Below are 24,157 nucleotides of genomic sequence, written 5' to 3'. Positions count from 1 at the left end.
TAGGTCATTAGCTTAACCTTGTGGAAAACCAATTAAATGAATGGGTGGGGTGCCATCTCATAAATGCTGCAACCATAGCTGGCACTAGCCATCTGCATTGTTGGCAATCTCAGCAGAGGCTGCTGTCTCTCTCCTCCAAGGGCTGAATGCCCCATGGAGCACTTCCCATCCCTAGTGGAAGCAGTGCCATCAGGTTAGGGCTGAGGCACGTGAGCTGAAGAGAAAATTTACCCTGTTATTGCCTGTGCTGTATATGGTCCAGGGATAAAGAGTGAAGTTCTCCATCCATGGCTGTCAATGCAGCACCTTTGCCTGGCATCGGATTTATTTAAGAAATAACATTAGATAGTGGTTAGAGGACAGAGTCGGGAGAGGAGGCTTTCTAGTGTTCGGCTGTACAATGTTGGTGGCAAGCTCTATTTTGAGCACCCAGTTTGAGACACTTTGGGCCTGAGTTTGAGGCTTTGAGTATTCACAACTCCCATAGAACTCAACACCTCCGAAAGACCAGCCCAAAGTGTTTCTCATTGGGCACTCAAAACTAAATGTCACTTTGGAAAATGTTGGCTTTAAGCTCCCCATGATTTAATTTATCCATCATCTTACCTAGATCCCTCCCTCCCTCCCAGAGGTGCTGGGAAGATCTGTTAGTGTTTACAGAGCTCTTCAAAATATGAGAAATGCAATTAAAGTGCTCAGGATTATTATTAAAAATATAAATATTTAGGAAAAATGAAAGCTATTGGAAAACCAACCAATTAACATTTCAAGAGTGTTATTATGATCTGCTCCTTCTAACTGCAACAGCTATGTGGAGCTAGCATACACAGCTGGATTCATTCTCAGACCCGCTTTGTCATGGCTATAAATGCTACCCCAACATATCCTCTGCATGTGGCAGCTCCTGCTGGCCAGAGATATTGAATGCCTTAATTATCAATTTTGATTGAGTTACAAACTAGGACACTGTCCACTTTGATAAATCAGTCAAAAAGGCAGCAGTGATGACAGAAATATCCAAGAGCACATATGCTGATCAATGTGCCTATATAGGAAGATTAAGTTCTCTCCCTTTGTTTCTGGCTTTGATACCCTATGATGTCTATATATTTCCTAAATAAAAATACCTTCAGTGTTTGCAGGCTGAGCCTTACTTCACTTTTAATTTACACTTGCTTTTCACTTGCTAGCAATTAGTGGCATCTCCACTCAGGCTAATTGAAGCTTAGAAGCTCCTAACGGAGACAGCTGTTCCCAGAGACGGTTATACACAGTGCAGTTACCAAACAGAGGAAAAGGACCAACTCATACAAAAACACTTCAACAAGCCATCTGGAGGCTTGGAAAATTTTATATTAGAATGTTCCTGTAGCCCTCTAGCAATAAGTCCCGTTTTACTTATTCCCCCGTTTTGATTTTCCACATCAGGGGAAAAAAAAGTCAGCATAACCAGCATTAGTAGGAGCATTGCCAGCAGATCACGGGAAGTGATTATTCCTCTCTATTCAGCATTGGTGAGGCCGCATTTGGAGTATTGTGTCCAGTTTTGGGCCCCCCACTACAAAAAGGATGTGGAGAAGTTGGAGAGGGTCCAGTGGAGGGCAACAAAAATGATTAGGGGGCTGGAGCACAAGACGTATGAGGAGAGGCTGAGGGAACTAGGCTTGTTTAGCCTGCAGAAGAGAAGAATGAGGAGGGATTTGATAGCAGCCTTTAACTACCTGAAAGGGGGTTCCAGGGAGGATGGAGCTAGGCTGTTCTCAGTGGTGGCAGATGACAGAACAAGGAGCAACAGTTTCAAGTTGCAGGGGGAGGTCTAGGTTGGACATTAGGAAAAAGTTTTTCACTAGGAGGGTGGTGAAGCACTGGAATGGGTTACCTAGGGAGGTGGTGGAATCTCCATCTTTGGAGGTTTTTAAGCTGCGGCTTGACAAAACCCTCGCTGGGATTATTTAACTGAGGTTAGCCCTGCTTTGAGCAGGGGGTTGGACTAGATGACCTCCTGAGGTCCCTTCCAACTCTATGATTCTACGATAACCTTTCAGGATAAATAGCACTATTTGCTCTTTTAGCCTCATTTTGCTGAGACCTTGGCTATCCAAAATTCCCATCTACCTGAAACAAAAGTAACACCCTCAACAGTAAAATCCCTTATGTATTCAAATTATTGCCGCATTCCACCTTCTCATTTAACTAAGTGAGATCTGCCGGCATTGGGAAGCATAGCTATGGTGGAATATGCAAAGCTGCAGAGGATACTTTAAAAGCAGTGGTTCCCAACCAGAGGTATGCAGAGGTCTTCCAGGGGGTACATCAACTAATCAAGATATTTGCCTAGTCTTACAACAGGCTACATAAAAAGCACTAAAAGTCAGTACAAACAAATTTCATACAGACAAAGACTTGTTTATATTGCTCTATATACTATACACTGAAATGCAAGTACAATATTTATATTCCAATTGATTTATTTTATAAAACTGTATTGTAAAAATGAGAAAGCAAGCAATTTTTCAGTAAGTGTGCTGTGACACTTCATTTTTATGTACGATTTTGTAAGCATGTCGTTTTTAAGTGAGGTGAAACTTGGTGTACGCAAGGCAAATCAGAATCCTGAAAGGTGTAGAGCAGTCTGAAAAGTCTTTAAAAAGCAGCGGTTCTCAACCAGGGGTCCAGGTCACCTGGGGAGCCGCAAGAAGGTTTCAGGGGATCTGCCAAAATAAACCAGAGAGCAGGGCTAGCATTAGACTCACTGGTGCCCAAGGCAGAAAGCCTGAGCCACACTGCCCACGGCTGTAGCCAAAGCCCAGACAACTTAATTTCATGAGGCCCCCTGTGGTGTGGTGCCCTGGGCAACTGCCCTGCTTGCTACCCCGATGCCAGCCGTGGATTTTAATCCACTGGATATGCAGAAAAACAGTTTTTGTGGCACAGCTGGGCCATGGAGTTTTTATATCATGGGGGGATGTTCAGAAAGAAAAAAGTTGAGAACCCCTGTTTTAAAGTACTACAACAGCAATCTGGGCATCAAGGCACCTGGGTTGTACTCCAGCTCTGGCACCCATTTGACACAGGCCAGTCACCGTCCAGGTCTCAGTTTCTTACCTGACAGAGGGGGGTAATTCTTACCTACCTCTGCAACACGTTTTGAGGACCTCAGGCAAGAGGCACTGCACAAGCACAAGGGGTTTCTCTGAGGTTCCCTGCCATGTAGTAAGTAGTGGCAACTACAGATGCTACATGTTTAGGATTAGGTCTTGACATCATTTGGAAGATTCCTGCGCACCCCTACGCCTCGCAACAGCATGTCACGCAGAACAGAGCCCGACTTCTCAGCCATTCTACTGACCCCCGCCAGCCTCCCCGGAGCATTTCTAGCTCACCCACCAGCAGAGCCTCTGGGGGCCTCCTCTATTGTCCTGCCCCCTAGTCTCCAGACCCCCACTCCCTACAACCCACCCCCAGAGCCCCTCACCCCATCCAGCCACCCACACAGCCCCTCTAGCCTCAGCGCCCTCACTTACATCTCCAGTGGCCCCATAACCCCCCTCACTTCCCTCCCCTCAAACCCTCTCTACCTCCAACTCCCCCTCCGCTCACATGCCCCCAGCTCCCCTCAACGCCCCCCTCCAATGCCCGCTTCCCTCACATCTCCTCCCCCAACTGGGCTCCCCCGCCCACCCTCACCTCAACCCCCCCACCCCCAACTGTGCACCTCCAATCCCGCAGCTACCCCATGCTCCACGCCCCTCACCTGCCCTCTCCCCCCCGGAATTCAAACAGTAGTTCGCTCCTCCCTCCCTCACGCGCACCCCGACCCCACACTCTCACCTCTGGGGGCGGGGGCTCTCGCGCTCTCTCCCCCGGCTCCTGGTCACTCCGCCGCCGCAGCCACCATATTAGGAACCAGCCAACATCCGGGGACAGCCCCCTCCCTCCCTGCCTCTTCCCCGTTCCCCTGGCAATAGGGACCGCCCCCTTAGGGGAGGTGGAGGCAAATCCGCCCCTCCAAGTCTCCACTTCTGATTGGTCGGAATCGCCGCCGCTCTGCTGGTACTGCCGCCTCAGAGGGGGCAAGCGCGCGGCGTCATGAGCCCTGATTGGCTGGAGAAGAGACTGATTGACGGGAGGAAATGGGGCGAGGCATCTCTTAAAGGGGACGTGGCCCCCACTGGGAGCGTGGGTTCAGAAGAGGGCATGGGGGAGTGGGGGTGGTTCCTATTGGCCTTTCCCAGAGTGCCACGGACAGGAAGGATCATCTTGTGAGCACGTGGTGTTGTCATGGCATCCTCATGAAGTCATCAGAACATGACACGCTGTCATCATGTTGTGCTTTTATGTCATCACAAAAAGACATGGCATCATCTAGCCACAGCGGACTGTCATCATGGCATACGATGGCACCGCCACTGTTGTTTTGGGACCTGAGGTAATTTGATCCCAGTGTGATGTCATCTTTGAAATGTGACATCATGGCATGCTATGACCTCATTACCCTGGGTCTTGACATCACTTGGTTCCGCTGAAACATGACATCATGCTGCAAGATGGCATCATGGGGTGAAGACCCTGCATCGCTAGGTCCCATTGTTGCACCATGATGTATCGTCAGGAGGTGAGATGTGAGACCCAGGATTATAAACCTTTGTGATTTTCTCATGGTATTTGATTAGGAGTCCTGAATCCCAGTCACCACCCTGCTCCAGTCAATGGGCAACATGCCTGGATTCCTGAGTTCTATTTCCAATTCTGCTACTGAGTTTCTGTGATACCTTGGTCAAGTCAGATCACCTGCCTATGCCTCAGTTTCCCCATTTATAAACTGGGCATGATACCTATTTCCCAGACAGGTCATGAGGCCGATTGCGTCCACACCTGTGCAATGCTTTGAGCAGTCTGGGGGCAGGGAAAGGTAATTATCCAAAGGGCATTGCCACCTGGGCTGCATTTAGGACCAACGCAGCCTGCACTGCCCCTTAGAACCCAGCCGTTCTCAGCAGTAGCAGCAGCATTTCCTGCCAGCAAAATCAGCCCAAACCGACTTGCTAGATTAAGTGCTTTGACAGTGCAAGGCAAAGAACAAACCACCCACACGGCAGCTAATAATAGTCATTGGCTTCTCACTGGAGTTAATTCAGTGCCAGCCCTACAGAGCGACAGCCCGTACTTAATCCCAGAGCAGGTACAGGAGCATGCTCCCCATATGCACACCGGCCTTGGGTCCTGGAGGGACTCTCTGTAGCAGAGAGAGAGGAGATTCAGCATGGGCACCCAGGCCCCAGCCCAGCACAACGGGGCCCTGGGTCACAACTGAGGCACCTAGACGATCCCATAATACAAATAATCAAATGATATAGGTGCCTTATACCAGTCTAGTCAAAGCAGTACAAACCCCTGGTGTGGCTGCAGTTATACCAGTCTAAATGTGCTTTATAGCTACAGTTATCCCTGTACAGGAAGGGAAATAAGCTATACTGGTATACGGCACCTTTATACCAGTATAACTGTCCACAGTAGAGTTGTACTGGTATAACTATATAGGTAACACCCCCCCCCCCCCCCCCCACACACACACACCTAACTGCTATAGTTATACTGTTACAAAATCTTTGTGGCGAGCAAGTTATAGAATTTCAGTCCTTCCGAGTAAGTCTGGTATTTAGTGTTTTTTTATTCCTTTCTTTCATTGAAAGGTTAATCAATCAGTTGTGGATTTCCTCAGCTCATTTCCAAGCCTCGAAGCATTGACAAGACTACAAACGAGCTGCAAAATGGCTAGTGTTTAGAGTGGGTGGCCATGGGAGCCAGGGCTCCTGTGTTCTGTGCCCAGCTGTTTGAGAAGTGTCGCTGTTAGTGCAGGGGAGGACTGGAAATCCAAATTCCTGGGTTCTGGTCTCTCTAGGAGGCAGTGGTGTCTAGTGGTTAGAAAGGGGGTTACAAGTCAGGATGATTAGAATGGGGAGGGGGCATTGCAAGGCAGGACACCTGGTCCCATACCCATCTCTGCGGCTGACTTGTTGTGGCACATCACTTCCCCTCTCTGTGCCTCAATTTCCTCTTCTGCAAAATGGGGTGGGGCCTTTTTTGGGAGGGAGGGGGATAAATTATACCCACCATTGGCAAGTGCTTTGAGATCATTGGATAAAAAGCCACGTAAGTAGACACAGACATATTGCACGGCTGCTTTTAGCAAAAAATATCCTACATTACAGCAATAGATGACTGGTAAGTAATAAAATCCCCAGAGCCCCATCCTAATCCCATATGCCTGGTGCACGCTGACCAGTCCTTTCTCCTAGGTGTGTGCGGGTTATTGCTAGCTCTCTGCCAACCTTTGCTCCTTCGTTGGCAGCCAGAGTTCACAATGCTGCTGGGACTTTTGCAGATGAATTTCCTGGGCTTAGTTAAGGTCGCCCTGAGGTGCTCAGCAGCAGAGAAATTCCGCCCCCATGTGGAGAATCCAGCTGCTGCAGATCTCTGTCTGTAACTGGCATTAGGGCTGGTGCCATGGAGACTGGATGCCCTGGGGTTATTTCAGCACCACCAGCCCTTGGACACTGCTCCCAGCAGCAAGGATCAGCCTCTCTGCAGCCAGCTCTGTGTGCCTCTGGCAATTCCTACCACAGCTTCTACCCTATCAGGAACAGAAGCTGGATCAGAGCACAGTGTAATGCAACCAATAGCTTAGGCTTCTGCCTCCTCCCAGCTGCTTCAGGGGAAGGTGCAGGAGACCTTTCCTCACCCAGTGGACAATTCTGGAGTCACCTGCATCCAAGGGAAGTCTCTTCCTGACCCCGATAGTTAGAGGTCAGCTCATGCCCTGAAGCATGAGGGTTTATAGACCAGCCAAAACCCAACCAAAAGCTCTGGGAATATGCTACTAACTCGTCCTGTTAACCAGGGCCCCACATGGAACTGTGCTAATGAGCTCAAACAAAGATGAGGAAATTGAGGACCCTCTGGAGAGGCAAAATTGAAGCCCAGCTACTGTACTCAACTCTCTGGGTAAACTGGCAGCCTAAACAGTTTCAAGGCCACCTTAACTAGGAAGGTGCCTCTCTTCTACTACCTGAGTATATTAATCTGATCTATTGGAGCATGATCCTCCAGATCGAGGCCGTGATTTAATTGAGCACATCGGTGAATGGTCAAATGGTCAATTACATGGAATTTATCGAGCGCCTTCCGTACCACTGCCAGGTGCAAGATTTGAGCTCTGGAACTAGTGTTCTCTCCTCAACACATCTCTCTCCTAGACACGTGCAAACCAAGCCTGGTATTCTGAAGACCTTGCAATAATGAATCTTCTTCTATTCTACCCAGATATAGATACAGCCATACATCCCTCCCATTTAAATGATTTGATGTTGGGGCCATTCTGTACTTGGCTGCCTCATTCATAGATTGTGAATCAGAAGGGACCACAGTGATCATCCAGTCTGACCTCTTGCCTAACACAGGCCATCAGATTTCCCTGAACTCATTCCTGTTTGAACTAGAGCCTGTCGAGGGATATTTGTTAAAGTCAGCATTAACTAGTCTAACTCGAGCGAGCTGTGTTCTTGAGCTAGATGCCTTCTCGCTCTTTGAATCCTGCTAAACACTTGACCTCCATGAAATCATGTGGCAGTGAGTTCCGCCGGCCAATGGGTGAAAAAGCTAATTTCATCGATCAGTTTGGAGTGCCCTTTGCTCTGGTGATAGGAGACCAGAAACTCTCACTCAACCTTCTCCAGTTCATCCATCAGACTGTAGATTTTTACCATGTCCCCTCGTATAGTCACCTCCAAGGTCAGCAGTCTCACTCTTTCAGTTTCTTTTAATAGAAGTCAATAGATTAAGACAGTTAACACAAGCAAGTGACATTTAGTTATCAAAGCCAGACAAGAAATTGACCTCCTCCATCATCAGTGTTCTGTATTGCATTAGCACTCAGGAGCCCCACTCATGGAGCCCATTGCGCTAGGTGCTGTACAAACATAGAACAAAAAGACAGTCCCTGCTCCAAAAGAACAGACAAGCCCCGTATAGGAGAAGAGCTGGGACAGATGGGGGAGCACAGTGAGACTATCTTGGTCAGCAGGATGGGCAGTGGTCTCGGCTGTGGTCAGCACAACAGGCAATGCCTAACTGCCGCAGCATAGGGGTCTGGAAAGAACAAACTCTAACCCGGGCTCTGCACGGCCTGTGCCCAACTGTCACAAGGATCTATGAGGAGCCTAGAAGCCAGTGGGCTCTCCCACTGGCCCAAGAAGGGTGGATGCTGCAGCAGCGTCTATCTCATACCCTTGGTGCAGGGCACCGTGTATCGATAAACAGAAAACAGGCAAAATACCCAAGTTAAGCAGCTCCTCTGCCCCACATGGGTGATAGCTTCTAGAAACCCTCCCCCGCACACACCTCTGAGCCAGTGCATGCACCTAGAGACTCTCAGAAATTCTCTCTGCCCAGGTCACCTATCTGGGAGACAAAGCCAGATTGTCAGCCAGCCAGCCAGCCGGTTGCGCTGCCGGCCAGCCAGTCAGCCATCTGCCCCCTCAACTGAGCTCTTGCTGGCCTGTATAAAAGACCAGGTGCTCGTCAGGCCATCACCCGACCTCTACCCCCACAGCTTCATCTAGGATGCAGCTGATCCATCACAGGTGGGGCTCAGCCCACCTCCCCTTAAAGGGGCCGGTGACAGAGCTGAATTCTCCCCTCTGCGACTCAAGGATTTGGAGGGGCCACCTCCTGATTTACACCAGAGAAGAATCTGGCCCTAAAACAACCCAGGCACCAAAGGAAACAAAGCGTTGGCAGAAGGAGATGGGCATCGCCTACCTTTTGAGGTTGGTTTTGTTTAGTTAGTTTCCCAGACATCAATCCAAAAGACCCAGCGTGTTGCTTGAAGCATCAAGCACCATACAAAGAACCCCAGGAGTGTACCCGCCCCTCCTGCCTCATGCACAGATCTCACCCCAAAGAAGTATCACGGATTTCAGTGGGGTCACACTAGCTTGATGTTGAAAGGCAAATCTAGCAGCCTAACAGCTCTTTCTAGGACTTATTGCATTACAGGGACCAGCACCAAGGGAGAAAGCATGGTACCGATGCTTGGCTCATGGAGGAAAGAAAAAACAAGGAAGAAAAACTGTCAGATCCCGCCACCACCACCCCGCACACACTCTGAGGGCTTGGAAGATTAAAGTGGTGACTGAGTTATCAGCTGAGATGCCCCAGGAAAAGTCTGGAGAACATTTTAGATCTAGTGGGGTTTTTGTAAAAGGCAGAATGGGCCAATGGCTAGAACAAAGGACTGGGAGTCAGGACTTCCGGGTTGTATTCCTGCCTCTGAGAGGGGAGTGGGATCTAGTGGTTAGGGCAGGGAAGATTGGAAAGCAAGACCCCTAAATCTATGATTTTGGTCAAGTGTCTTCTTTTCTCTGTGCCTCAGTTTCCCCGGAATACATGGACACAAACCCGCCTGTATAAAGTGCTCTGAGACCTAATTGACTCGATCTCAGGAAAGGGCTTTTTCACCATTATAAAGATCCAGCAGCAGGTTTTACCCAGCTGCAGGGGCCGGCGTGTCCTTCCAGTGTCATACACCAGGGCTTCCAGGAACGTTTTGTGTTTAACCAGATTAGTTTGTAGCCCTTCAAGGAGCTCTGACTCCAGCCAGATAACGAGGACCTCCGGGTGTCCTGGAGATGCAGTCCCTCTGCTCAACTCAGGGCGGGGTGCCTGCTGCCAGACTAATGCCAAGCATTGGGGCCATGCAACTCCTTGATGAGCCAGATCCCATCCACGACTTTCCCGTCCTGAAAGACAAAACCAGGACTCGGTTTCAGGGGCGGCTCCAGGGGACACCCCTACCTGCTCAGAACCCAGAGGGGCTTCATGGCAAGCCTCGGAACCCGGGCAGGGTTTATGGTGATGTGTCAGGAATAGGGACAGATTGGGACCACAAAGGGGCAAGGCTCACTCTGGTGGCAGCAGTGGGATTGCAATACATTCCCACTGGCGTGAGGATGTTCCCCATCCCCACCCCAACTCTCTAGAGCTATTTCCCCTCCCCCAGTTCCACATTCTGGATCTCCGCAAACCCGCCTCCTCCGGCCCCCTTAATCTGAACCACCGATTAAGGATTCAAAGGAAGTTGATTATCACGTCTTTAATGAAGGAAACATCCTCGCTTAGGAAACCGCAGCTACTTGGGGCAGGAGTGGTTTGGATTTATTCCTGCCGCGGGCAGGAGCGTGGGGTCTAGCGATTAGAGCAGGGAAGGCTGGAAATCAGGACCCCCAAGGGTATGATTTTGGACACGGATCTCAACGTTAGGCCACTGAGCAGGGGGAGGAGTCTGGGAGGTTCAAATCTGGATTCCACGGCTCAGGCCTGTTTCCAGTGCGAACCCAGGGAAGGAGAAGAATCAAAACTGCAGGGACTTGCCCAGCTTCCCACCCAACTCCCGCAACAAAGGAGCCAGATTCCCCACAGTCTTCGGCACCTACTCAGGCACCACCTGATTCCCAGTCTCCCATCCCACATCTGCCCACTAGACCCCATTCTCCTCCCTATTTCCCCGTTACATCCGCCAGGAGCCAGACAAGCCCAAATGCTTCCTGTGCTCTTCTCCAGAACCACCCAGCTCCAGCTTTTCTCACCCTAGGCTGGAGGAGAGTTCAGGGCTATGTTTATTCCGGGGTTTCCCTTCTCTGCCACTGCCCCGCGGTGACACCCCACGGGTGCCAGCTAGGATTCAGAGAAAGGTCGCTATGGCAGGAGCTGTCCACTTGGTGACGCTGGGACAATGTGTGAGTGGATACAGCTGGGTGCCGGTGGAAGCACTCTGAGAGGGTGGGGGGGCTGGGAGTCAGGACTCCTGGGTTCTATCCCCAGCTGTGGGAGGTGAGTGGGGGCTAGTCCCTGACTCTGGGAGGGGAGCAGGGTCTAGTGGTTTGAGCAGGGGGGCTGGGAGTCAGGACTTCTGGGTTCTATTCCTAGCCCTGGGAGGAGAGTGGTGTCTAACAGGGAGGGGAGCGGCTGAAAGTCAGGACTCCTGGGTTCTATCCTTGGTTTTGGAAGGGGAGTGGGGTCTAGTGGCTAATGCTCAGTGCCCAGACACCACTGTGATGGGCCCACTACAGATCAGTCCAATGCACACTGAGCTAGCCTAGTTAGGGATCGAATTGGGGGTAGGGGTGGGCTGGGGGGGGAGGGCATTGGGGATCTGATTGCCAGCCATGCCATACCTGGTCGTCCGACACTTGCTCCAGCCAGATGTGGCTGCCGTTGATGATGCGCAGGCGCGTGTAGCCATAGTCCTCAATGCGCAGGGCGCTCCACTCCCTTGGCTCGAGGACAAAGGGGTCCAGTCTCTCCTTACAGCCCTGCAGGGGGGCAGAGCCCATTGTATGACTGTGCAGAGGAGGAGAGGGCAGGGCTACAGCGCTAGGCAGTCTCTCCCTGGGTGGGAGGTTCCTGGCTAAACTCCTCCTCCTGCTGTGTCAACCCGACTGCACATCGATCCCTCCACCCCCTCCCATGTGGCCTAGCCGATAGAGCATAGAGCGTTGGATGGAGACCTGGGTGCCCTTGGGCGAGTCACTGCCCCGCCCTGTGCCTCAGTTTCCCCATCTGCCCAAAGGGGGTGATGGGGTCAGAAAAGAGCTAGCAATTGTTATTATCTCAGCTCTCCCCCTTCTCAGCCCACTCCCAGCTTCACGCCTCCTCTGCCGACCCCTCCATCTTCTCACAGAGCCTCTTACACTCACCGCCACCCCCAGCCCTCCATCCTTCCATCCCTAAGGCAGCTGGGGCCTAGTCCAACTAATGCCCCCCCCAAGAAGCATCTAAATTAGGGCCTGATCCTGGAAGCGCCCACCCTACCCGCACTGAATTTCAATGGGATTTGGGGGCACCCCGCACTGCCCACGAGGTGTTTGGCGCATAACAGGATCGGGCCCTCAAACTGCAGGCAGAGACATCCCGGCCCCGTGGCCGCCAGTGGTAAGTTTGAACAGTGGCTGCAACGGGAGCAGAGCCGGGCCTGTGGTGGCTGGCATCAGCCCAGCGGGCTGCCAGGCTCGGGCCCCAGCTGTCACTTACGGCCGATCCGGTGATGATGTGGACGGGCGCCCGGGGGTGGGTGTAGGGTGCCGCAGTGCTGCCGTTATAGACCTGCAGTGAGGGGAGGTGGACGGCATCGTTTCAGGCTCAGATCTCAGACGCAATCCCCTCACCAAGCTGGATAGCTAAAATCCCAGGCTCCCCACCGGCCCCTGCCGGCTCTGCCCGGTGAAAAATTCCCCCCCAGAGCAAAGCTCACCACAAGAGGGGGAAGCCCGTGAGGACACGATAGGCATTACATCCGTGCTGTGGGAGCCAGGACTCCTGGGTTCTTGCCCAGCTCTGGGAGGGCAGTGGGGTCTAGTAGTTAGAGCAGACCTAGGCTGTCCTATGGCTGGGGGTTCATCCAATCACGGGCTAGGACAGGGGGCAGGCAGGGGTACAGATTAACCTCTCGTTAGCCATGTGGGCAGGCAGAAGGGGTCAGCACCTGACCGACTCTGCCTTGTGCGGAGAAGGGGCTAGGGCAGCAAATCCCTTGGGGTGATCCAGGGGCGCTGGGAACCTGCCTCAATAGCCCCATCCCTACTGACCCAGTGCTTGGGGATCCCAGCACTCAGAAAAGGGGAGGGGCCCATCAAGCCACACCCCCTGCTCCCAGACCTACCCATGGCCTGGCTCTAGGATTTGGAAACCCAGCCCCCTTCCCCCTGGGCTGGCCCTCCAGCGTGACTGCACAGCGCCACCAGGCTGCTGACGGTGGAACAACGTGGGGGCGATACAGCCTTTGGCCCAGGTTCCCCCCACCTCCCCAGAGGTGCTGCACAGCTGACATCCATGTAGACAGGGACCCCAGAAGGACACCCGCTCACCCCAATCAGGAGTCACCTGATAGTTGTAGACTGGCCACAGCCTCTCATAGGAGTGTTCATGGGCCCACAGCTCCAGGTCCACACCTGGTGAAGAGAGCAGGGAACTGAGTCAGGACTCTGGCCACTGGATCTTAGACCCACAGCTGGACTGGGGCCCTGTCGCCCAGGCAACTGGTCCTTTACCGGGTTAGGGGGCTCAGTCCACATCCCCAGGTGAAGGGATAAAATCCCAGGGGAGCCTGAGTAGGAGATGGGCAAAGAACACTCATTTCCCGACACGTTGCTGTCACAATTTGTATCTACAAGGTGTCGTGGAAGGGAAAATGCCAACTGGTGACACGCTGGCCCTTTATATTAGTGCATGGCCTATGTACAGGTGGGGTAGAAAGAATCAGAGGGACGGGCTGGAAACAGGCAGGAAAAGGAGTTATGCAAACCCCCTACAGAAGCCCAGCCTGCCCTAGAGACAGGAATGTTGTTCCGCCTGTTTTCCTGGGCCTGCGATGTAAACTGAGCCAGGCGAGACCTCGGAGGGCAATGAAAAGTACAGCCAGATAGAAGGCAAACAGCGCTATCAAGCCTAACGAGCAGGTGGGGAAAGGGGGAGACTGCTTAGTGCTCACGACGGGACACCCCCAGAATCTTTCCTGGCACTGGAAGCAGAGACAAGGGACTCTAGGAGAGAGACGCAGAAGCAGAAAGTCCTTTGGGGCGTCCGTCACCCGGGGAACGGGCGAGGCCAGAGCAGAGAAAGGTGCCAGGGGGCTGAAGACCCAGGGAACGGGCTGCAGCGAGACAGTGGCTCAGAGAAAGACAGGAGCAGGCCGCTGTGAGCTCTGTCTCTTCAAAGGCAGCGAACTGATCGATGGCCGCGAGCGTCCAGGGAGGGGGACTGGGCCTGCAGCGGAGACTCAGGGCTAGAAGGGCTGCTGGGGTCACCCTGCATTAGCACCCAGGCTGGCGGAAGGGCTCATACCCACGCTACGAGCCAGCCACGGGTGGCAGGGCGCTCGGCTAGTGCTGCACGGTGCAGAGGCGCCCAGGGCAGGGGGTGACAGAAGCCCCTCCTGGTCGGAATGAGCCCCCAAAGTGGCACAGAGGGGCAAACTATTTCCCACTCACCCTGGCCAGCCGTTTCTCCTGTAGGATACAGGCCAGCAGGTTTCTCCCTCTGCCCCCTGCGCTGCCCCCAGTTGCTTGGGCTGGGCTAACATCTGAGGCTGAGGACTGGGGTATGAGCCCAGCGGGGAGCAGGGGGCAGGGTTGGGTGGGGAACGGTGGGAACGTGAGGAAAGAACAGGGCTCTTTGACGCGCTGGCCGGCCAGTTGTTATCACATGGGGCTTGGGGATCTGCATCGGTGCCGTCAGCCCACTTCCTCCCTCCCGTTACCCCAGGGCGCCAGCAAACAGCCCCAGCGCGCACCATGCAGGGGGAGCTTCCCAGACTCCCCCCCTGCGGAGGAGGCTGGAGGGATGGGGAGAGAGGTGCCGCGGGTACCGTATTTATAGAACAGGTCCTCCAGGCCGTACAGATGTTGAGGGAGCCCTCGGCGCACCTAAGGGGAAAGACAGTGGGGTGCAGATCAGGAGCTGGGGGATGGGACCTGGCGGGGCTGCCCCAAAGTTGCCCCACACTCTCTGCTTGAAGTCGTCCAGAGAGGTGCCACCCCCTGCCCCCTGCCTCTTGGAATGGCCAACCTGGATCTGTCGGTGGGTCCCCTCTCTGCTCCCCATGCGCCTCCTCTGCAGCCCCTCCTCCCCCCGGGTCTGTTTACGCTTCCTGTCTGTGACCCCCAGTGCTGCTGCCCTCCCCCCCCACTCACAATACTCTCGTGCTCCGTGCAGTCGTCAAGGTCACTGTTGGAGCAGTACATGGGCCGATGCCCCATGGTGATGATCCATGGGCGCTGCCGGCGCCGATCTGGCCGCGTGGCCTCCTGCCACGAAGGGGGAGAGTCAGTCTGTGAGCAAGACACTCTTGGGGGCTGAGCAGCCAGGAAGGCTAGGGGTCGGCTGGGGGTGGGGAGTGCGTATCTACCTGTAGGTCTCTCTCCAGCCATTGGTACTGCTCCTGGACGAGGTGCTGGCCGTACTGCAGGTAGAAATACACCTCCGTGGAGAAGGAGATGATGTGGGCAGGGCCGATGTCCCAGCTAGGGGGCAGAGAAGCAGAATCATATGTGATAGGAGAGGGAGAGCAATGGACAATGATGGCTAGAGAGCCGGCTAGATCATTGGGCTCAACGGGTAGTGATCAACGGCTCCGTGTCTAGCTGGCAGCCGGTAACAAGCGGAGTGCCCCAGCTGGGGCTGGGTTTGTTCAACATCTTCATTAATGATCTGGAGGATGGGATGGATTGCACCCTCAGCAAGTTTGCAGATAACACTAAGCTGGGGAAGTGGTAGATACACTGGATGGCAAGGATAGGATACAGAGTGACTTAGACAAATTAAGAGGACTAGGCTGAAAGAAATCTGATGAGGTTCAACAAGGACAAGTGCAGAGTCCTGCGCTTAGGATGGAAGAATCCCATGCACAGCTACAGGCTGGGGACCGATGGGCTAGGCAGCAGTTCTGCAGAAAAGAATGTGGGGGTTACAGTGGACAAGAAGCTGGATATGAGTCAGCAGTGTGCCCTGGTTGCCAAGAAAGCTAATAGCATATTGGGCTGCATTAGTAGGAGCAGTGCCAGCAGATCGAGGGCAGTGATTATTCCCCTCTACTCAGCACTGGTGAGGCCGCATTTGGAGTATTGTGTCCAGTTTTCGGCCCCCCACTACAGAAAGATGTGGACAAACTGGAGAGAGTCCAGCAGAGGGCAATGAAAATGATTAGGGGGCTGAAGCACATGACTTATATGAGGAGAGGCTGAGGGAACTAGGCTTGTTTAGCCTGCAGAAGGAGGGGGGATTTGATAGTGGCCTTCAACTACCTGAAGGGGGTTCCAGGGAGGATGGAGCTAGGCTGTTCTCAGTGGTGGCAGATGACAGAACTAGGAGCAATGGTCTCAAGTTGCAGTGGGGAAGGTCTAGGTTGGATATTAGGAAAAAGCTTTTTCCCTAGGAGGGGGTGAAGCACTGGAATGGGTTACCTAGGGAGGTGGTGGAATCTCCATCCTTAGAGGTGTTTAAGGCCTGGCTTGACAAAGCCCTGGCTGGGATGATTTAGTTGGGGTTGGTCCTGCTTTGCTCAGGGTGTTGGACTAGATTCCTGAGGTCCCTTCCAACCCTCATCTTCTATGACTCTATGACGAGCCCTGTGCCATGGTGGGGGAAACCGAGGCACGCAATGGGGAAGCAGCATGCCCCTCAACACACACAGTGAGTCAGTAGCTCAGCAGTGGAACCCAGGAGTCCTGGCTCCTAGTTATCCCCCTCCCCCCATAGCTGGGAATAGAATTCAGGAATTCTGGCTCCCAGCCCTCCCTGCTCTGACCACTAGACCCCACTCCCCTCCCAGAGCCAGGGAAAAAACCCAGGCATCCTGGCTCTCAGCCCCCCCATTCTAACCAAGTGTGGCCAGGCCCAGAGAGCCCTGCCCCCAGCGTCCTTATCCCCCTGTGCCTCTGTCTGTCTTGAATGCTGCCCCCTGGGGGCGAGGTGAGGCACTCACCTGTACCACAGGCCCTCCGTGTCACCCGGCATGCTGAATCGGGCGCGGTAGTTGGAGAAGTTGCTGGGGGAGGGAAGAACAATGGGGGGCTGCAGCAGAGGTGTGTGTTGGGGGGTGGATTTAACCCTTCCCCCCAACTCCCAGCCCTGCCCCCCTCACCATGGTCTTTAGGCGGCCACCCCTAGTCCTTCCCCCGGACTTCGCCATGCAGCCACCTCTTCCCCCTCCACAACCACGGGCTGAGATGCTCCCAGGGTAACAAATTTGCCTCGCCATCAGGCCCTTATAGACCCATCAAACCCCATCTGAACCACATGCTCTTCCCTGAGGGGCACCTGCCATGTGTGTCCTACAGGGGGCGCAGTTTGAACACAGAGCATGGCCGAGAAGAGCAAATATACCCCGGCAGACAAGGCCAGTGTGCAAGGCTGCGAGGGGATCAGTGGGCAGCATCTAGGGTGGGGAAGGGGGAGAGAGCTGGGTGGTAACCATGGTGGGGAAGGGGCAGATGCCCAGGCAGAGCCAGCTGTCGTGCCCGTAGGCACCCCGTGCGAGATCAGTCCCCCCCCCCCCCCACTCACTATTTCTCCTCGTGGTTCCCTGGGCACGTCATATACGGCACCGACGCGGCAACTGGCTCGATCTTGCGCATGAAGGCGTCTCCAACCCGGGCATTATTCTGCACCCCAGAGAGAGATGCATCAGTCGAGACAGAAGGGCAGGCGCCCAGAGTGGGGGATTGCTGAGCCCTGGGAGCGTGGGGGCTGTGTGTACCCAGGGTGGAAGTGGGTGGGCAGATCCGTGTGCAAATGCACCCTCATGTGGGTTTGCACATGGCAGCCAGGGCACGGATGGATAGCGGGAAGGGACGGAGCCAACCCTCAGGGCATCATTGCTTCAATTCCCAACACAGCACAGCTGTACTGGATTCGCAGGCTACCAGCTCTCTGGCACATCCCAAAGCTATTGGAATCTCTGCTTGGCCTGGGCAAGTTGCCTTGTGTGGGAATCAAACCCACAAGCCCCACATGCCAGCCTCTGCCAGCTGGGTTAGTTCAAGGGCTGTAGCAGCTTTGTAAATCTCGCTATGGTCTGGCCACTAGAGGGAGACAGAGAGCTGCTCTGGGTTGCCATGGGTGTGTCCACACTGCACACTGAGCCCGGCTTTGATTCAGGTTTGAGCTCAAAGCCCACTTCCGTTCACACACAAATCAGCCTGGCTCGGATTGACAAGCCCTCAGGACCCACTGAGACTCTCACATGATCCGGGCACTGAGACCCCGGCCCAGCGATTGTAAACACAGTGTGGACGCTCACGCACGGGCTTGGAAACCCCGAGTCCACAAGCCCGGGGCCCAGAGATCCAGGTTTTGTATGCAGGATAGAGATACCCATACAGGCCGATTGGGGATGCAGACAGGCGAGCGTGCATGCATGGATGGGAGAACCCCTGGGAACCCCTGCACGCAGGCATGAGGGGGGGCAACAAGAGGGGGGCACAAGCATCTCTTGTGCTATAAACCCTTGGAGCTGAGTGCAGCCCCTTCTCCTAGGGGATCCCTCCCAGCGTTGGCCCTAAATCCCCAGGGCAGAGACACCAGCGAGTGGTGCCAACCCACGGAGTGTGGCCGGAGGAGAAGGGAAGGTGCAGGAGGCAGCACAGAGGCAGGATTTACCTGGTCCATGTCATAGGCAAAATCCCCTGGGAAAGACAAGAGGATCACAATGAATCAGCTGCTCTGCCCTCGGGGGAACGGGGCGGCCTGGGGGGGATTTTACCCAAACTACGGGTTATACCCATTTGTAAGCAGGAGGTGCTGGCTCAACACCCCCTGAATCCTGCCCGAATCCCTGGCGGGGAGGGGAGCGCTCTCTAGGGCTGAGAGAGGAGTTCAGTCTTTGGCTGAGATCCCCAAAGAGGGGGGTAATTAGAGCCCACGGCGGCGCTTGGGGGGGCGTGGGCCCTGGTGCCCTAGGAGCTGGATGCAGACCCAGCGAGTTTGTTCCAGGGGCCACCAATGGGTCGTGAGATGGGGATCACTGGTGGTCATTCCTGACATGGATGGCACGGGAGCCGGTGCCCCCTAGGGGGAAAAGCCCCGTGTCCCATTCCCCGCCCCCCTGAGCCAGCCAGTGCCCTGTCCAGGGGCCAGATGGGAGCCAGCGGCACCCCCTAGAGGAGGAAGGCTGCATGTCCCATTCCCCACCCCCTGAGCTGGTCCCTCCGCCAGCCCCGATTCGAGGGCCTGGGGGAGCGCGGCGTGACACCCACCTACGTGCAGCACCACATCGTACATGCCCTGCTGCGTGTCGCTCTGGAGCCTGGGCAGAGACTGGGGGTTGATGTTGCCCATGTCGCCGAAGACAGCAAGACTCGGGCTCCAGTCCGTGCCATTCTGCAGAGCCCGGAAGCTGTAGGGCCGGCTCCAGCCCAGGAGGCTCCCGCAGCGATAAGCTACAGGGGGAAAACAAGGAGAGACTCAAACACCTGCCTCGTGTGCGTGCCCCGGGTGTGTGTGTCTCCTGCCCCCTGCTGGAGAGGATGAGCCCTGCTCGGTGTGTGTTCACACATGATTGCATGGAGAGCAGAGAGTTTGCACACCTGGCGGCTGTGTGAGCTGACTGGCTGGGCCGGCGCTCTGGCGGGGTGCATGTGACTGGCTGAGGAGTGCAGCTTGCACGTCTGCAGCTGTGTGTGTGTGAGACAGAGAGAGAGAGAGAGAGAGAGATTGGGGAGTGTGCATGGCTGGGTGCCTGGGGTAGGCTGGGTATTTGGGATACCGTTGGGTGACACTGTGTTTGTGTGTGTGTCCTAGCACATGGCTGGGCGTGTGCATGTGTGTTTGGGCGCCCCACCTATCTGTTCACGTGCATGTAGCTGGGCATGTGTGAGTGTGGCAAGGCGTGTGTGAGCGTGGCAGGGTGTGGGTGTGCATGTGTGTACGTGGCAGGGCACGTGTGTCCGGGCACCCCACCCATCAGTGAGTGTGTGCGCGTGCGGCAGGAAGATGTGTGTGGGCACCCCACCCATCCGTGCGTGTCCCCAGGTCTCAGTGGCTCTGCTGCACCCCTTGGCGTGTGTAGCCCCTTTTATAGCGGTGCCCCTGTGTCTCTCCATCCGTCACTATGGTGGCATGGGAGTGGCTCAGCGTGGACAACGCCCGCAGTGTGCTGGTCCCCCCCGCCCCGCTACCAGCTCCCCCTCACCATAGCGCTGCCCGGGCACCAGGCCCCGCAGGGTGACCCGGTGGATGAACATGTGGCGGTGCTCACAGCCGCCGTCCACAAACAGGCTGGCTTTGCCCTTCACGGAGGCGGTGAAGGCCTTGCCTGGGTCCGGGCCGAACTCCACGACAGACCCAGCCAAGGCGAAGGTTGTCCAGGTAACGGTCATGGCGGTGGGGTCTCCTGCCAGGTTAGAACAGCCATGTGAGCGCTTGGAGCCGCTGCCCGCCCCGGGCACCCACCCTCTCCCCCCACTGGCCCTGTTGAGGTACTACGAGGGCCAATTCCACACAACGCCGGCTCCATCCACTCACTCCCCGCACCCCGTCACCTCCAGCAGCACCGTCCTCTGGCTCTCACTGGCCATGGATGAGCCTATGATCAATCCGGGAAAGAGACCTCGGTTTCCAAGGAACAGGATCCGCCTGGGAAGCGATTCAGCCTTCCCCCCATCTCATCAACACCCTGGAACTGAGGCAGGGAAGTGTTTGCAGAGTGGGGGGAAACTGAGGCACAAGAGAGGGGAAAGGACTCACTTGAAGCCAAAGTGGTCACTGTCTGAGCTGGAAATAGAACCCAGTTCCCCCGCCCTCCCCCCCCCCCCCCGTTCTAACCACTAGACCCCACTCACCTCCCAGAGCTGGAGACAGAACTGTGGAGTCCTGGCTTCTAGCCCCCTGCTCTAACCACTAGACCCCCCTCTCCCAGAGCTGGAGACAGACCCTGGAGTCCTGATCCCAAGCCCAGTGATATAAACATTAATAACCCCCTGGAGCTGGCTTCCCCATAGCCTGCTCCCCCCTCTCCCCCTCACTTGTTCCCCCAGCCAGGAGATGGGGTCCCAAGAGCCTCACCTGGGTAGGAGAGATGCACTTGCTGGGGCTGGGAGTGGCTGGTGCCCTGGCACAGCAGCCAGGGGAGCGCCAGGCAGAGCAGGCAGAACCAGCTGTGCCGCCCCATCTTCATCCTGCTCTTCCCAGCCGCCTGTGGGAGGAATGGGGAAATGAAATCCGTGGGGCGCCGGCCTGCGTGCGGGGTGGTTCCTGCTGCGGTCCGGAGTCGGTGCTACGTCAGCAGTGAGGCCAGGCAGCTCCTGGGGGGCAATTCAAATTCACAGAGTTGGGGGAGCTCTGGTGGGGGGCTGGAACTTGGGGAGGCCCTGATGTGAGGGGCTGGGAGCAGGGGGAGCTGAGTCTGGGGGTCTCCTAGTGCAGGGGCTAAGGGGGTCATGGGAAGGCAGCTCTGGAGGTCCCTGATGGGGCAGGTATGAGCAGGGTCATTGGGGTGCTGGTGGCAGGGGATAAACACGTTCCTTATGGTAGAGCTCTGTATAGATAGCGACCCACCCCACCCCAGAGGCAGCTGCATCTCAGCACCAGGCGAGGGATGCCTGTATAAACAGCCCCCACAGACCCACCAAAGGGATCTGGGGGATACAGTCTGTTGGGGAGGGCTCTGGCAGAGGGAAAATGAGGGTCCCTGTGCCCAGGGCCATGGGACAGGAATCAAAATTCCCACGCCCGCCACAAGCCCCAGCTCAACACCGGTTGCCCCGGCTTCACCCCGTGGCACTAAGCTGGTGCCCCTCCACACTGCGATGCCCTGCCGGTAAGGGCAGCCCCGAGTCCCCCTCCTGGGCGAACCCGAGAGCAGGGCAGAGGCAGATAGACGGGCACGCCCTGTTACCCAAGCTGCCACCCTGCCAGCTGCCCCGCCCCCAAGTCTGCCTGGAACCCCAATTACTTAGGGGCTTGGTGGTGCCGGAAAGGCAGCCTTGGAAACAGAGGACCTAGGCAACCACGGACTGGGCAGCGCCAGGGAAATACCCCCTCCCCTCCCGACACCCAACCTGCCAGGGCAGGGAAGGCAGTAATAGGGCATCTCTCTGTCTCTCTGCTTCCACACCCCAAGCAGTCCTCATTCAATGTTGGCGTCTGTTATGTGGACCCCAGCAAACCGCGAGCCTCGGCTGAGAACCCACCAAACTTGTGGCGCACAGAGGGCCCCAAATCCAGGGCCACGGAGCCAAGCTACTGCCCTAGAGAGTAAAGCTCCCCTCCCCCCAACCACCTGCCTTGCCACTCCCCATCAGGGTCAGGAGCTCCCGGGAGCTTTAAACGGGCAGAAGCATTGTTCCCAGAATCTCTGGTATTTGAATGCAGCCTTTTGCTGGCTCATGCAATATGGGGGAGTTTATTAAAGCCTCAGCTCCTGGAGCCATGGGATGACAGGAGAACCTAGAGAGACCCAGGATGGGGCTCAAGAAATCAGCCATTTGAGAAGCACCGAGGGATGGATCTGCGTCATGGATTCTGTGTAGGAGGGGATGGGGCACAGACAGGTAGAAACATCAGCTTGATCTGACCATCTGGGTTAACCAGAGGTTGGTGTTGCAACATTAGAGCAGGTCACAAGACGGAAGGGAAGATGGGGAAGAAAGATCTTGTGCTTAGATCAGGGCGCTGGGTTAGAGGCAGCGGCAGTGGGGGAGGGAGCAGATACAAGGCAGGACTCCTGGGTTCTATTCCCTGCTCCAGGGAAGGAAGAGGGAGTGGCTAGTGGTTAGAGCAGGGGTCTGGGAGCCAGGACTACTGGGTTCTATTCCAAGCTGGGGAGGAGGAGTGGGTCTAGTAGTTAGAGGAGGGGGCTGGGAGCCAGGACTATTCTCAGCTCTGGAAGGGGAGTGAGGTCTAGTGGTCAGAGCAGGAGGTTAGGTTCTAAGCCCTGCTGACTCACCATCTCCCTATGTGACTTTGGGCAAGTCCCTTCCTCTGTGCTGTGCCTCAGTTTCCACATCTGCAAAAATGGGGCTAATGACACTGACCCACCTCCCCTGGGTGTGGCTGACAGAAGCCAGGGAAGGAAGGACGATGTCTTCAGCATGTAAACTGGTGCCCAGCAAATTGCAGAGCACAGGCACGGAGCTGGGCTCTGACCCCAGGAGTGGGCAGTCCAGCTGCTGCCCTGCGGGGCAATGCCATAAGGGGGTGTCGAAAGCTCCCAAAGGCAGAAATAGAACCCAGGAGTCCTGAGTCACAGCCCTCCTACTCTAAGCGCTAGACCCCACTCCTCGCCCAGAGCTGGGATAAAACCCAAGAGTCCTGGCTCCCAGCACCCCCCTGCTTTAACCACTAGACCCCACTCCCTGCTTTTCCCTGCCTTCTTATCTCTAACCACTCATTCACACACCCCTGCCCGGGACGGGGATCTCCCTAGCCCCATACTCACTGCCTCTGTCCCAGAGCTTCTGTGCAGCCCCCCGCACGGCCAGGGGTCCACGCTGAGACTGGTGCCAAAACGCAGGGCTGAGCCCGGCCAACTCCACACATGCACCAGGCTGGCCGGAGGCAGAGTCCCTGGCTGCCGGCTGCCGTCGCGTCGGCTTCCTCTGCAGCAAAACAAACAAGCCCAGGTGCTGGGGAGGAGAAGGAGGGGGCAGAGGCGGAAGGACGTCAGCCCATAGGAAGAACAGAAGGTTGGGCCATGTCCTGGGCCTGGGGTTGGGGAGGAGGGCAGGGGCAGGGAGGCAGAGTCGCACTTCCCGGCCCCAGCACATGCCCAGCCTGCCAGCCGGCAAAGGGGATGCACCAGAAAAGAAGCTGAGATGGGGCGAGGTGGTGAAGATTTGGGGGGGGGGTGGCATCAAGATTCTTGGGTTCTCTCCCTGGCTCTGGGAGGAGAGCGGGGGTGTCTAGTGGTTAGAGCGGCAGGAGGCAGGACGCCTGGGTTCTCTCCGAAATGGGAGTGGGGTCTGGTGGTTAGAGCAGGGCGGGGGGGCCTGGGAGTGAGGATTACCCAGCTGGGATCGCACGGAGGGGGCAAATCCGGCGAGGGTTGCCTGCCAACTGTAGGACAGTCAGTAAAAAAACTGTACAATGTTAACACTGTCCGTAAACCCGGCACGAAATGAAAAAGGCGGGTAGAAATCAAACCTAGGGTGTTTTGACACTTGATTGTCCTCCTTCGGACTCGCTTCTTGCCTCATAGAACTGCCCTGACCAGCGCTTTATCCAGTCCCTGTTTTCTGTCATCGCACCGGCCCACAGAACCCGATTGATGGATTCGCTGCAGCGAGCGCCACGGCCTAACTCCGAATTCCTGGGCACAGAGCAGCGCGAGCGAGCACACGCTTCCGTGAGGTTCCTGTGTTGTTTATGGCCGTGTTCCTCAGCCTCTTCGATGCCAGGGCCCGGCTTCCTATACGGTGCCAGGGAGATCTCAGGGACCGGTGCCGGGTGGCGGAGAAACACTGGGTTTATGGTATTTGAAGCGATGCCAGTCAAAGGTTTCCTGTGGCAGTAAAACAAATCAACTTCAGATCTTCCTGTCAGTACAAACTAAAATGCAAGCTTGGCCAGCCGGATTAGCCGGGGCTCACTTGGCACCGGTGTAAAT

The 24,157-nt window shown here is 55.5% G+C and overlaps 2 protein-coding genes across 4 annotated transcripts in view; both read right to left on the bottom strand.

Moving 5' to 3' along the window:
- PAK4 (p21 (RAC1) activated kinase 4) overlaps positions 1–3,953 on the bottom strand; it is an 89,766-nt gene extending 85,813 nt beyond the window's left edge. For 2 of the 3 annotated variants that reach the window (XM_067556708.1, XM_067556711.1), the window contains exon 1: positions 3,832–3,953. The gene's annotated coding sequence lies outside the window, so the exon portion shown is untranslated. Of the gene's footprint in view, positions 1–3,133; positions 3,338–3,831 lie in introns of those variants that run through there. The other variant, XM_067556710.1, reaches the window with a different exon arrangement.
- A 4,612-nt stretch (positions 3,954–8,565) lies between these two features.
- On the bottom strand, positions 8,566–24,079 carry ACP7 (acid phosphatase 7, tartrate resistant (putative)). Its single transcript, XM_067556746.1, has 15 exons — positions 23,695–24,079; positions 22,991–23,150; positions 20,617–20,855; positions 19,745–19,945; positions 18,810–18,992; positions 18,214–18,239; positions 17,119–17,216; positions 16,538–16,600; positions 14,963–15,077; positions 14,748–14,861; positions 14,423–14,480; positions 12,940–13,007; positions 12,091–12,162; positions 11,235–11,372; positions 8,566–9,800 (listed from the first exon to the last, which is right to left on the bottom strand). Exons 3-15 carry the CDS (start codon positions 20,726–20,728, stop codon positions 9,735–9,737), a joined length of 1,314 nt encoding a protein of 437 aa, XP_067412847.1. The 5' UTR covers positions 20,729–20,855; positions 22,991–23,150; positions 23,695–24,079; the 3' UTR covers positions 8,566–9,734.
- Between the last annotated feature and the right edge of the window lie 78 nt (positions 24,080–24,157).

This window comes from Emydura macquarii, unplaced genomic scaffold (assembly GCF_026122565.2).
Source record: "Emydura macquarii macquarii isolate MOO-44397 ecotype Brisbane River unplaced genomic scaffold, CSIRO-AGI_Emac_v2 contig_1790, whole genome shotgun sequence".
Lineage (NCBI taxonomy): Eukaryota > Metazoa > Chordata > Testudines > Chelidae > Emydura > Emydura macquarii.
The sequence above is the reverse complement of the archived record's forward strand: the minus strand, read 5'-3'. Positions and strand labels throughout refer to the sequence as shown.